Genomic DNA, 13,352 nt, shown 5'->3' with positions numbered 1-13,352 from the left:
GACAGCCTGTGATTTAGTCTTTGACTGACAAGCCAGACCTTGTCATTCTTCTGAGGTGAAACAAACACATACAGATGTTAACTTATTCGCATTCAGTTAAAATATGTGGGTGAATTTCCTCATGATCTAGTTTGTCTCATCGCGACCCACAACAAGGAATTCCTCAAGATTCTGGTCAAGTAAATGCGTTACTCAACACTTTTCACCCACACTTATTGCCCATTTCCTCTTTTATGGGAGAAAAGATTTATTTTTACTTGCATACATCCTCATTTGCTTTGATTCACTGGTATCTTGAAATATCTAAGAAGCCACAATGCCCAGTGGTATACAAGTCGGCCCAGTGCGCTGGCAGCAAAAAGAGGACAGACTCAGAAAAGTAAGAGATAAAATATGGAAGAGATAATGGCAACTCAGAATTAGTACCCCAGCTACTACCTGATATGCTGAAAAAGTTGTGAAAAGGTCAGTGTTCTTATTCCTGCTGTTCAATTAGATGAGAAATGCTAATATAATTACTGGATGGCTGGGATAGAATGACCTTATCAAAGATTGCCACATGTTGGAGGGAACAAAGAGAAGTATGGAGCACAAACCGTGACTCATAACATCACTTCCTCACACTTTCGTTACTCTGGGTGCTGTGTTGAAGTGCTCCCGAGGTCTGTTTGTGAGATGGATATTCTCAGTAATATGTTTTTGTGTTAATACCACGCATAGCAGTGGATATTCTTATATCCATTGCTAACATTAGGGCTGTCTAAATAACTAACAAAATAAAAATATGAAACAAAATAACGAGCAACATTTTATGGTAAAAAAAAAATGTTTTCTAAGAAAAAAAGAATACCATGATAAAAAAAAATAGTACGACTTTAAAATCACAAAACTAATATTTATGACTCTCATTTATTCCTAATTTTCAAACATTAAGCCATCAAGCCTTTATTTTGGTGAAAAAGCTTCTCTTTTGTTGACAACAGCTGGTTTAGAAGCGCTTCTCATTACAAGTATGAGAAAATTTTGGTGCAAGTTGTGTTCCCAAAAACTGAAAACACATGATCTGCACATGAGTTGCTCCTCACTAGTAAGCATGCAGCACATATATTTATTTAATTAAACCACAGCCTTTGTGATTTGATAATCACACTAAGCCATATCTAGATTTCGGTTTTATTTCAGTTAATTGTGCTGCCTTATCTCATATGACAATAACTAGGTCAGTATATTACAGTAATGTAGAACTGGAACAAGAAAGACTGAAATCAGTCACAGCCCAGCCCAACTGCTGTGTGAATGTGTTTTTCTGTGAGCTAGTGGGAAAAAAGCCCCAATGACTTCCCACGTGACCTTATATCTCTATGGCTTTTCGTTGTCTCAACAGTGACCTGGTGGACCAGGGGTGTTGTTTGGGGACTCACCCAAAATCCCTTGTTGAAGCTAAAGTGCTTATTTGTGGCATTCTGATACTGTGGCTGGTACACTGTACTTATCATACAGATGACAGCTGTGTTTATCATCACTGCAGTCACAGACATGCATTGTGCTGCACAAGGCTGCAAAGAGTATAATTGCTCTTTTTATGGTAAGTTATGAAGTTGAGCTTGAGTTAAATGATCTTGTTTGTGTGTGGAGGTATATCTACACGAGTGTGTGTGACAGTGTCCTGCACTGCAGTTGGAATAAATCATTATTGTGGGTCAGCAAGCAACTATACTCTGAGTGCCCTGAACAGCAATGGAGTGGAACAATGTCACAGCACACTGTACAGCAGGGCCCATTCCCAGCTAAAGGTGACCATGTCTTCTGCTGCCTCAGAGGTCAGTTTCAACCTCTATGCCACCTATTTGGACTATGGTTCCAATCTCTTTTTCCAATATTAAGTTGCACATTTAAATCTGCCATTTACGGTAGGAAGGAGCATTTAATGATGATATACTTGGAAAAGGCTTGTCTAGGGAGATTTTGGAGGCTGCTTTGCCTTGTGTTTGCTCTGCAATAGAGGCAAGAGGAGTCTAATGACAGCTGGGAGGGAGCTGATCTCTGTGGCTCAGGGAATTCACAGTGCTGTCTGCCTGAGCTCAACTTACTACTCTCCCTGGACTACTCAGGTATACAGTCCTGCTCCAACAGCACACTCCATTCCCTTCCCGTTTATTGATAATGAAAGCTGCTCTGTGTCATTGCCTCATGTCATTGGAGGTTGAATGGATTTAGATGATTGTGTATGAACATAACATATGTACTGAGCAGATCTGATTTGGTTCAACAGTTACTTTTGTAGCTGTCATGGAATTTTAAGCAGCGATAGCAGTCTTATGAAGTGTGGCATGCTTATATACTGTATGTATGTGTATATACTACATAACTACAATACGTATATATGTATATTTAAAATAAATGCTGTTATTTTAGAATTTTCTGTTTATTAGAGAATCCTAAAAAAGTATTACTGTTGTTCTGCTGAAAACACAATTAAGCATCATAATCAACTGTAATGCAGAACATGTGAGACTCCACCTATGCAGTTGGACAGAAAACAGTATGGATTCAGAGATAGTGTGCTGCTCATTGGATTACATTGCATTGTACCATTTTAAATGAGGGTTTCGGCAAGCTGTGACCAATTAAAGTTGAACAAAGCCAGCTCATCTGCTCAGCTCTGCTTTGTAGGTCAGTGAAATTGGCGGAAGTAATCATACAGCTCTCTCTCTCCCCCTCTCTCTCGCATGCACACACTCTCCAACTTCTTTTCGCCCTAGGCACAGCTTTTCCATGGCATCTCTAAGTTTTGCCATGTGCACGACACATCCTGCTCATCTTGAGCATTCATATGCTCATCCATGATGTCGTTCTGACGCTTCAATATTATGAAAGTAAATCGGCTGCTATCTTCTCTTTACAACACTTGTTAAACATGAGAGCTGAACAAATGCATAATTCATTTTCAGGCTTTTGAAGGATCCTGAATGAGCTTCTCATGGATAATAGGACACATGCTTGGCTTGGCTCAATGCATAGCTGGATCAAAAGCAAAGCGTATAGCTTGGTGCATAATGGCTGGTCGTCTCTAGAAAAGTCAGATAGTTATGGGCGTGTATGTGTGACCTGCAGAAGTGTATAAGTCGGCTCGTGTTACAGCGATGGCCCTGCAGGAAAAGGCTGTCAGAGGATGCAGGCAGGAGTGATGGAGCCCGCTGTCTCCGTAATGGGCTGATTGCACAGGCTGTGGAGCCTCTGTTGCATTCCTCACGCTGACCTTCTTTCTGACCTGCCATGACATCAGTGTGGCAGCTCTGCTGTCTGCTTGACTCATTATCTCCCAGTAACATGGCCCAGGATAGATGGACACCACTAAAATAATTAGACTTATAAGGGTCTCCACCACAACTGTGTTAAAATTATTTTGATCTGTGATTTAAAATAATGGTTTAGTTATGTGTTAGCATTCTAATAAAGGTATTTTCTGAGCTTCTGTCAACATCTTTTGTGGCATAATGTTAATTTATAGAAAAAAATTATTCTTTCCTTTAAAAAAAAACTAAACAAACAACACTTTTACTTTTATTATCATATACAATCTGTAAATTTAACCATGACAATAGAACACAGGTGCCAAATCTGTTGTGTATCCGCTCACCCAAATTCCTTCCTAGCACATATTTACACAAAATTACCCTAATTTGGCAAATAAATAATTTATAAACAGTTACATACATATTACCAACATTTTATGTACGCTTTGATATATTTAAAATGACAAGGCAATGTATATTAATGTTTATATTAACTAGCCAGTCCTGAAATCATTCTCTCAAATGGCTTGAGTATGCAGAACATTCACAGTTTATATGGACTGCACATCTCTGATTTATAAGTGCATTTTTTTATTTTCCATCGTTTCCATCTTTAATAAGATTTCCTTTTTTATTGTTATTAATTGTTGGGCTAATGAGCTAGAGCAGTACTGTGTTTTCCTCTGTATTCTCTAGTGATCATCTTGATCGACTTTCTCACATAAAGGCAAATATTCTAGTATATCAGTGTTAACATTTTTCTTCATCTTCATATTTTCTCTTTTATCCCACAGGTTACCTTCACAAAACGGAAGTTTGGTTTGATGAAGAAAGCTTATGAGCTCAGCGTATTGTGTGACTGTGAGATTGCCCTGATCATATTCAACAGCTCAAACAAACTCTTTCAGTATGCCAGCACTGACATGGACAAAGTCCTACTTAAGTACACAGAATACAACGAACCCCACGAGAGCAGAACCAACTCTGACATTGTAGAGGTGAGTGTGGCCTACTTCTGAGTCTTTAATGATTGAATGATTTTTCCATTTACTGTGGCCCCAAAAAATAATTGGACAATTTTGGACATTAACATCACATTTTAAAATGTTTTATTGAATTAGATAACAGAACATCAAACCAAGTGACTTTTTAAAATATATTTGGCTAGAGCTTTTTAACATTTTTTTTTGCTACCCTCATGGTGTGGAATTTTGTTATATAATGTGCAAAGTCCAAATACTTTTTGGAGTCAATGTATTTGTTTCACAATTTGACTATCACTTTGTATCAAAGTATGAGAAAATAATTGCCTTAAAATATTTAGCCTTTTATCAATTTCTAGTTCAGCAGTCAGCTTTAGGTTGAAGTTCAGAAATTATCTATGCACTATGTTCAGCATGTGTGTCCCATAGTGCTAAAGGGGACAAACTTATGTCTGGACAGCATGTAGCGGTTTCCTTTTCATTAATGCTTAGACAGGGTTCAGGACATCTGCAGCCGCTGATAAGTCCAGATGTACTTAAGTACCGCAACTGACAAAGGGGTATAGATCATGTAACTGCAACTGGACACATGGCACAGAACATCCTCTTTTCTTTTTTTTTTGTGCCAAAATTCATGTTTGCCTCAATTAATGACTGTGTAAAATTTTCAGTTTATACAATGTCAAAACTTGTTTGCTCATCATAAAGCCTCCCCAGCTGGCCATGTGAGTGCTGTGCAAACCAAAACATACTTCTGTAGTGTTCAGTACACAGGAAGCAGTATTTGCCAGGCATGCAACTGTCCTCATTTGTAAAAGCAACATTCCAGTTTCATAGGTTGAGACAATGTGTGAACAAAGAATAAGAGAAATTATGACAGAACATTTTTGGGTGAAGTACCACTTTTACTTAAAATAAACTGCATAAAAGAAGTCAGCTGGGCCGAGTTATCTTTTATTCATGCTGATGACACTGCTGGTGAATTACCTGCATGGCAGAGCTGCAGGAGAATGCACAGAGCCATCCATGAGGCCTGATCTCTCCATCAGCGGCCCATCTGCTCTCTTCCCTGCACTGAGAGGACACTCACCTGCATTAAAAATGAATGGACACACTCTCCCCCCTTATGTAACTTCAACCCCATGTCAGCTTTACCTCTTTACAACAGCTTTTAAAGAGGATGCTGTGCCCCCTCTCAATGGCTTTATGTCTTTCCCTCTGTGATTTAGAAAAAAAGGGAAATCACTGTGTTATTTGTTGCAAAACATCCTTGTGCAGCACTAAAGAGCCTCTTTGCTGTTGTGGAATGCCATTCTATGTCTTTTTAGAGTGTAAAAATGTTAGCTTAATCCTGTAAGTGTTTTCTAGGACACCCACAAACACATGCAGAGACATGTACATCCGCACAATCAAGTGTCAGCAGATTTCTTTCTGGTGCTTGCTTACTGACGTGGAACGCAGGCTGGTGGCAAGCTGCCGCTTTTCCCACGTCGGCCCTCCGGCCGCTGTGGAGGAGCCTGACCCAATGCATGAAGGACCCCAACAAAGCTGCCTTGTCCCTGTTCAGTGGGCCAGCATCTACTCATAGCTGCAGAGATCGCCCACAGCCAGCTCTCTTTCTGTGGCCATGATTCAGCCGTAAAGAAGCAGAGCAGAAATAAGCTATTGAAGCCTCCACTCTCTTTTCCTGCTCAGCTACACATTGTATAGTGCTGGGGAAACCAGGAGTAAAGATATCAGCCCTGGATTGCCATCAGAAGTGCTTCTGGCTTTGATTCTTGTTGAAGGCAGTATGACCCCATCGAGACACATGTAAAGATCTGTGCTGGAGTTATAGACATACAGATATAGCCAAAGGATATCAGTACCCAGCAATATTGATTTTATCCATAAAAACACTGGCCTGTGTTCTCATATTGTACAGTGTGACATTCTGAAAGAGGATACCATATAGTGATATTATTAATCAAACAGCATGTATAATGAGGAGGAAGCAACCCAAAACCTTTTTAAGACAAATTAGTCCACTCTGTGGCCATCTAGGTACAAAATAAGCACTCAAGTTCAGCTCCTTTTTAGCCTTTTGACTTTTCATTTTAAAACAGGTTCGACAAAATGGTGTTGTTAAGGTTGTTGCTGAATTTGCAATGATGCTACACTGAAAATGCGAAAGTGCACGACACATTCTGCTCATCTTGAGCATTCATATGCTCATCCATGAAGTCGTTCTGACGCTTCAATATTATGAAAGTAAATCGGCTGCTATCTTCTCTTTACAACACTTGTTAAACATGAGAGCTGAACAAATCCATAATTCATTTTCAGGCTTTTGAAGGATCCTGAATGCTGAATTTTTTTCTAGTGATCGGATATAATTACTGATTTTTATTATTATTTATCGGTATTGGCTGATGTTAGATATTTAATTGTTCAATTATTCCCTTTTTTACATTCGTACATAAAATTTAAGCACTATTTCATAATTTTCAATATTTTTATCACAATTATATCGTTGGGTAGGTATAGGCAAATGTATTTAAATTGCGGGCATCAGGGAGGCGCTATTGAAACCACTTTCGACTGCATTCTCTCTTTTTACTTTCATTTTTGAGATTCGCAATCACAAGGACTCTATAGGGAGCGGCAGTACTTACAACACATTTAACAAGATTAGATGTTTGTCATTGGTGCTCAGAATCTGCAAAGGCTAACCTTTTAGTGGCTCCGTAGAATGTGTTATTTGTGTCACGCTTCGGGCTCAAACCCCCCAAATACCATCCCCCACCTACCAGCTCAGCCCCACGATGTCATCGTCCATCACGATATTTCACTGTAGACATCGTCTGATGCCAATTTAGTAGACATCGCCCAACCCTAGTGACCACTTAATAAAAACAGTCACACTTGTGTGGTGCCACATTACTGTCGGATCCAATACAGTCGCACAGCATCGTCTTTTAGTTTCAATCTTTCTGAAAATCCTGTGTCAAATTGTGCCTTGTTTGTAAACAAATCCGCGGTAACATTAAGTGAACAAAGGGGGAAAAAAAGGTTTTCCTGGCGCGGTCTAGAACTTGGTTTTCTAGTTCATCCACTCTTTCTTAATGTTGGGATCAGAAGGAAGGCAATGCAAAGCATTGGCACTGTACAGATTCTTATTGTCTGAGGAGCCATATTTATCGTTTGATTTCTATGTAGACCTGTGTTTGCCTCTTTTGTTATTTACACTACAATGCGCCAATCAGTGGGTGGAGCTAAACAGTCAGTGATGTCGAAGCAGGCGTTGATGTTCTTCTGCGGAGGTGTGGTTTAGCCATGCTTTTACACAGTAAAGTGGCACATTCCACAACCTGGTGTTTTGGTAGATTGGCTTCAATATAAACTGGAAATTTTGATATCTTAGTTCATGACCCCTTTAATATCAGCTATTTATTTACTTTTTTTCACTTTTTGTTTTTACTTTTATTTTATTTGATTTGTCATCAGCCATAACATGAAAGTGATTATTGACTTCAATATCAGTATTAGCCTGCATTTTAATAGGGGTACATCCATGTTTTTTTTTTTTTACAGGCTATAAGTTTGGTTTCAAGTTAGAGAATCAAGACTGTTTAAAATGAAATGAGGCTGTTTTGACAACATTTCTTTCTTACAGATCCAGTGTTATTTAAACCTTTACTTTTTTTACTTTTTTTTGCTATTCAGATAGCTTGTCATAAAACGTTGAAGAGCTAAACAATTTAATGAATCAATACACCACTCTCTAAAACTCATTTCCATTTCCTGCTGCCTTTTCTCCTGGTGAAATGTGTTTCACATGGAGGCACTTATCTAAATAAATAGATTGTGTTTAAGAGATAAATGCCACACAAACAGTTTTCTCATTTGTCCTTTTTCTGCCCTCTACAACAAATGCATATTTTGCTGCTTTTTCATTGACCAGCATGAATTCCTGTTCCATGTGAGAAGCCAAATCAAAAGTCACATTCCTATTTGTCACCACCATCTGTAGCAAAAGCCCTGGCCTTGTGTAGTCAAGGGAACAGATGTATTGCTTTCCACAGATGGAAGTGTGAGCGGGGCACAGTGTGAAGACTAGGCTCAGGGCTATGGACTTTGTCTCAAGTCTGGCCCGCAGTCTGTACTGGAGCGCTAGACCGAAATTACCACGCCTGAGCAAAAAGTAGTGTGTACATGTGTGTTTTTGGTTTGTGCGCACCTGCCGCACCATGGTTCAACTTCAGTAACACTCCAGGCGACAGGTGAAGCGTTGCGTGAAATCTCCCTTTGTGGATCCTGTCCACTTCTCTGTCTGATTAAAAGTGGCCATGATTCCATCTGTGTATCCCTTTTTAAAGGCTGTGGGTCTGAAGCAAGCCCTTTTATTTACTGAGTAGCAGTGCAGGATTGATGGAGCGTATCCTCAGAGGTTACAACATGTCCATTCAGCGTCTCGCATGGGTCTTTAAAAGACTACCGGCACAATATTTGGTCTCGACTAGCACTCTTTGTCCTTGTTCTAACCTTTTGTATTGCACAGAGAATGTGAAAGGAAGTGGAGTTTTTTTTTTATGTATGATGGACCTTAGTCTAGAGATTGTGTATAATAGCACAGCCCAACACATTTCACTTTTATAAGACCATGAACGTTCTCTGACCTTTTGTGAAAGCGTAAATTAGGATATTGCTGATTTTAAGCCATATAAACTGTTTTTCTAATACAAAAATTTTAAGGAATGTTCTGGGCTCAAAACAAGTTAAAAGCAAAAACAAAAGTCAAAAACTAAAATTTTATGATGATTTAAATTGATTTAGAAAATAATTTTCCATGTTCATTATATTGTTGTTATCCCTAAATTCAACTTTCAAATCAATTAAGGTTTTAGAGGTAGGTTTATTATTTTATTTTTTATTAAGACAATGTAATACTGATAGAATACTGCTATTTTACATTTATTAGTTACCAACAATATTTTTAAAATATTAATTGTCTCATTGGTGGAAAAATATTTTTTCTGTCCACATATAATGGAATTTGTAGTTTTTATTGACGTTACACAATCGTGACAAAAAAAGTTGTAAAATATTTTTTCTCACAAATATCTCAGGTTAACATGCATAATGTTTAAGTCTTGTGCATACTTTCAAAAGACTATTCTAAAGTTTATCCTGCTGCAGGGTAAATGTATTAGTGTACTTTGCATGTGACATTTACTTGTTTTGACAAACTAAGGGATGAGCTAAAATAATTCTTTATGGTTATAGAGCATAACTTGTATCGATACATTCCTTCACATCCTTTGAATTTAACTTATGGAATTTCCTCTTACTGTAAGTCAATTTCAGTTAAAAGGTAGACAGATAGACAATAGTATGAATGAGCGAGCATACAGTCTTTACAGTTGTCCTGTCTAAAGAAGGTCCTTACAGTTCCTGTTGTTCCAAATTGAATTCTGTTTGTGCTCCAAATGAAAAAGCTGCTGCAGGTAATTAAAATAATTAAATCATCCTTCCTCTTGTTCCTCTCCAACTAGAGGTAATGAAATCTTAGTAGCCCTATGCTGGTATTCTGAATACAGGCCGCTCAGTGTGCACATAGGATTCCTTGAAATCAGATATCAACTTCACAGCAGATATGTGGCGTCCATTTGTCCCTTTTACCCCCTCGCCTCTTGTTAGATGCTCTCGAGAGCATTACTCAGCCATGCTGAAATCAGTCCTTTCTCATTAGCCCAAATTATCAGGGTTTGAACACATTAGCAGTCCCAGCTAACAGCCATTCTATTGAATGCTGGGTAAAGTGTGGAAGCTGCAGACTTACATTCACATGGGATATGTTTGCTTTCATTAGATTTACATATGTGAATTTTTTTAATACCACTGTCACTATGTTACAAATAACCAAACCGGTGTTTGTGCTGTTGTGAACGGCCAGCTGACCTTTTGAAATACTGGGTTGTTGTCTGAGGTGTCATTTTAGTAAGCAAATCAGGGAACGATTCAGGCAAATGTCGCTAGGCCTCCATAAGAGGCTTGCATTGTTGTGTGTGGTTTTAAAAAGCAAATGCTTTTTTCTTTTCTAAAGGAAATATTCAAAGGCTGACCATTGCTGTAGACTGGTAGTACCACTAGAATATTTAAACAAAGAAAGCATATTGTTGTATGCTGAAAGGGAAAGTAAAAAATGAAATAAAATTGTCATTATTTAAAATAATAAAGGTTAAAAGAATTTTCATATTGGGTGAATTGTCCCTTTATTGAATTTACACCGACTTTTTGAAAATTGTCCTTCTAGTTGTGGTCTCGAGGCATTCTTTTGAGAATTATTTCCTGGCAAAGGCATAATCGAGAATCGCAGGATATGTAAATCTTGACCATTCCCAAATGTCAGCCCTTCTTCTGTCTTTTCTCCTTGAGATTCCGGTTTTGTTCCATGTGAATAAAACCATTGTTTTACCACAAGCACAGGACAAAAAGAAGTCACTCTGCTTTTCATCTGCACCTTTAAAAGCTGCATTCGGCATATGAGCATCTCCAAAGAGCCGTGCAACTGTATTAGCTGTTCTATGCATATTCATGCTCATACAGAAGCTCTTGAGATCGTAACAAAAACTCGCTCACAGTTTCTATTGGCTCTGGATGTGGATGTAGTAGGAGCCGGTGTCTGGGGAAGAGAGGAAGGAAATTAGGCTATACTGTGGGACTGGGGGAGGGAGATATTTTTGATAAGGGACTTTTATTCATTACTCTGGTTGAAGGCAGGGGGGCAAGAGGGGACTTCTGATGTCACAGTGGCTGGGGATTTTTGGGACATTCACCACAACCCACAACTCTGTGTTATGTCAGTAATGTAAAGCTCTTAAATCAGTCATATTATCCGAGCACTTTGGTACGAGTGCTACAACACCTCTCTAAGACCTGTGAAGTTTTTACTATAAAATATGCACACTTTACGAGATAATTGCATTTATTTTTATAGCTGCTGAGCTGAATTTTACTGTTTTGTTGGGAGCTCTGCATTGAATTGTTTGCGCTGTCAATCAAAGCTCATGCGGTGATTAAGACCCGACTTAATGAATGCAAATTGGCACATCTGCTTCTGTGAGCTAGCTGGCCAGACTGTTCAATTAGCGTGATTGATCAATTTTCCTCCTCCTGCTGATGTGAGGATGGAAGGAGAGTGGAGGAAAGAAAGAAAAGCAACAGTGCGAGAAGTGAGAGATGGCAAGGAACGCTCCGGTCCAAATCCCTTAAGTCTGCCTATTAAAATATGCTCTTTAGATTTGATTAGACTAAATTGATAGTGATGGAATTATTTAAGTCATGCTTACACTTTAAGCAACACAGATGCAATTTTGACTTTGACAAGACAAATGTCAGTGATGAAAACAGTTGTGCTGCTTAATATTTTTGTGGAAAATGTGTCACAATTTTTAAAGGATTTATTCATTTTATAGAAAGTTCAAAAGAACTTTAAAATTGAAGTATTTTGTAACATTTTAAATGCCTTTACTGTCACCTTTAATTAATGTATACTTAATTTTCTTACTTAGAAAATTTCTTACTATGCATTTTATATAATATTATTATTAAGTATTATATAGCCACAGATAAAGAGTATTTTAGACACAGAATGCTTTGGAAACCTCTTTACAGCATTCACAATATAGCATGGCCTTGAGTGCCTTATCTTTTTCTTAAAATTGCTGCTTCATGATAAATATTAAGAAAAAAAAAAGAAGTAAAGTAACCTTCTATTTACATTTTAATCTTTTATTTGTTTACAGGCCTCAGTCAACATTCCCTTTTACTGTATTGAAAAAAAGGCTGTCATTCTGTTTCATTTTGCATTCCACATAAGAACAAAAAAATGTCATAGATGTTTGGAAAAACATGAGGTTAAGTAAGTGATGAAACATTTTTTTATTTTTATTTTTTTTTTTTTACTTTGAGTGACATATAATGCCTTGAAATGAAATTCTTCTGTTAGAAGATAAGGTCCCTGAAAATAAACAATATTTCTACAAGTGCTGCACAGTCATATACATTCTATAGCTGATGTAGTGACCAGTCAGCATCCAGGACTGGAACTATCCATTTCATAAGCAATGTTCTGAAATTGCTTTTTACATTTGTCAACATTTTAGCCTGCTGTAATGAAGAGAGAACTCTGTTGTCTCTCTGTATGTCTTGTTAATACCATGAAAATGACAAATTCATCCCTCTCTTAGCAGGATTAGGTGGCAGTCTAATGGGAGTATTATTTATATGGTCCTGTTGATTAAGACTTAACTGCTAAGCTCATTTTCCAAACATTAGTGGCAGTGCGTCTCAGAGGGGCCTGTCTGGGCTGTTTCAGAGACAGATCAGGGCTGGAGTGCTGGTATCTTTAACGGTGACATACCCAGATAATAGAGCCCTGCTAACAGGCCTGAGTATCCTTCCAATCACGTTTGCCCTGACTTATGTGGGGACAGTAGACTTAATGGAGCGCTTTCTGCTCTCTTGTTCTCAAGATATCAGGATGTTATCATTGGATACTATTGGAAAGATAACCCAGGTATAAGATCTTACACTCATAATTGATCTCATTTTAACCTGGTCCATCTTTTTAATTTGATTGTGTAAATTAGGTCACTTTCAAAGTTTATCCAGCGATAGGGCAATATCTCCAGCTATAAGCAGGGGCATCTGAGTCCTTCCTTGAGGTTTTGGCAGGCACGGCACTAAGGGATCACTCACTCACACAATGACGCCATTCACCTCACGCTGTGGAGCGGTGGACGACCCCTACGGTTCTGGACTATTAACCTAGTCTGCGAGGATTAATCCAAAAGGGGTCAGGGGCTTAATTTGCACTTGATATGCACGGATGACAACACGCAAGAAAAGATTGTATTTTAATTGGCAAACGCTTAACTTGGCTTGACTTTGGGCTGGCCAGGGGCCAGATTGACTGTGTGATCTGCTAAAGCCATGTTTGACATTTGAAAAGGCTGAAGGGTGATGCATGGTCAGTTACACTGCTCGGCTCACCCTGGGTGGCTCTTTAAACTAATCAGACAGCGTCCTC

The 13,352-nt window shown here is 38.4% G+C and overlaps 1 protein-coding gene across 17 annotated transcripts in view; it reads left to right on the top strand.

The window, feature by feature from the left end:
• LOC132156098 (myocyte-specific enhancer factor 2A-like) overlaps window positions 1–13,352 on the top strand; it is a 91,628-nt gene that overhangs the window by 43,759 nt on the left and 34,517 nt on the right. For all 17 annotated transcript variants that reach the window (XM_059564936.1, XM_059564933.1, XM_059564934.1 and 14 more), the window contains one exon: window positions 4,091–4,294. In XM_059564936.1, coding sequence (XP_059420919.1) covers window positions 4,091–4,294 — 204 coding nt within the window. The remainder of the gene's footprint in view (window positions 1–4,090; window positions 4,295–13,352) is intronic.

The sequence above is a fragment of the Carassius carassius genome, chromosome 13, assembly GCF_963082965.1.
Source record: "Carassius carassius chromosome 13, fCarCar2.1, whole genome shotgun sequence".
In the NCBI taxonomy this organism is placed as follows: Eukaryota; Metazoa; Chordata; class Actinopteri; order Cypriniformes; family Cyprinidae; genus Carassius; species Carassius carassius.
This window is presented reverse-complemented; position numbering and strand designations above follow the sequence as displayed.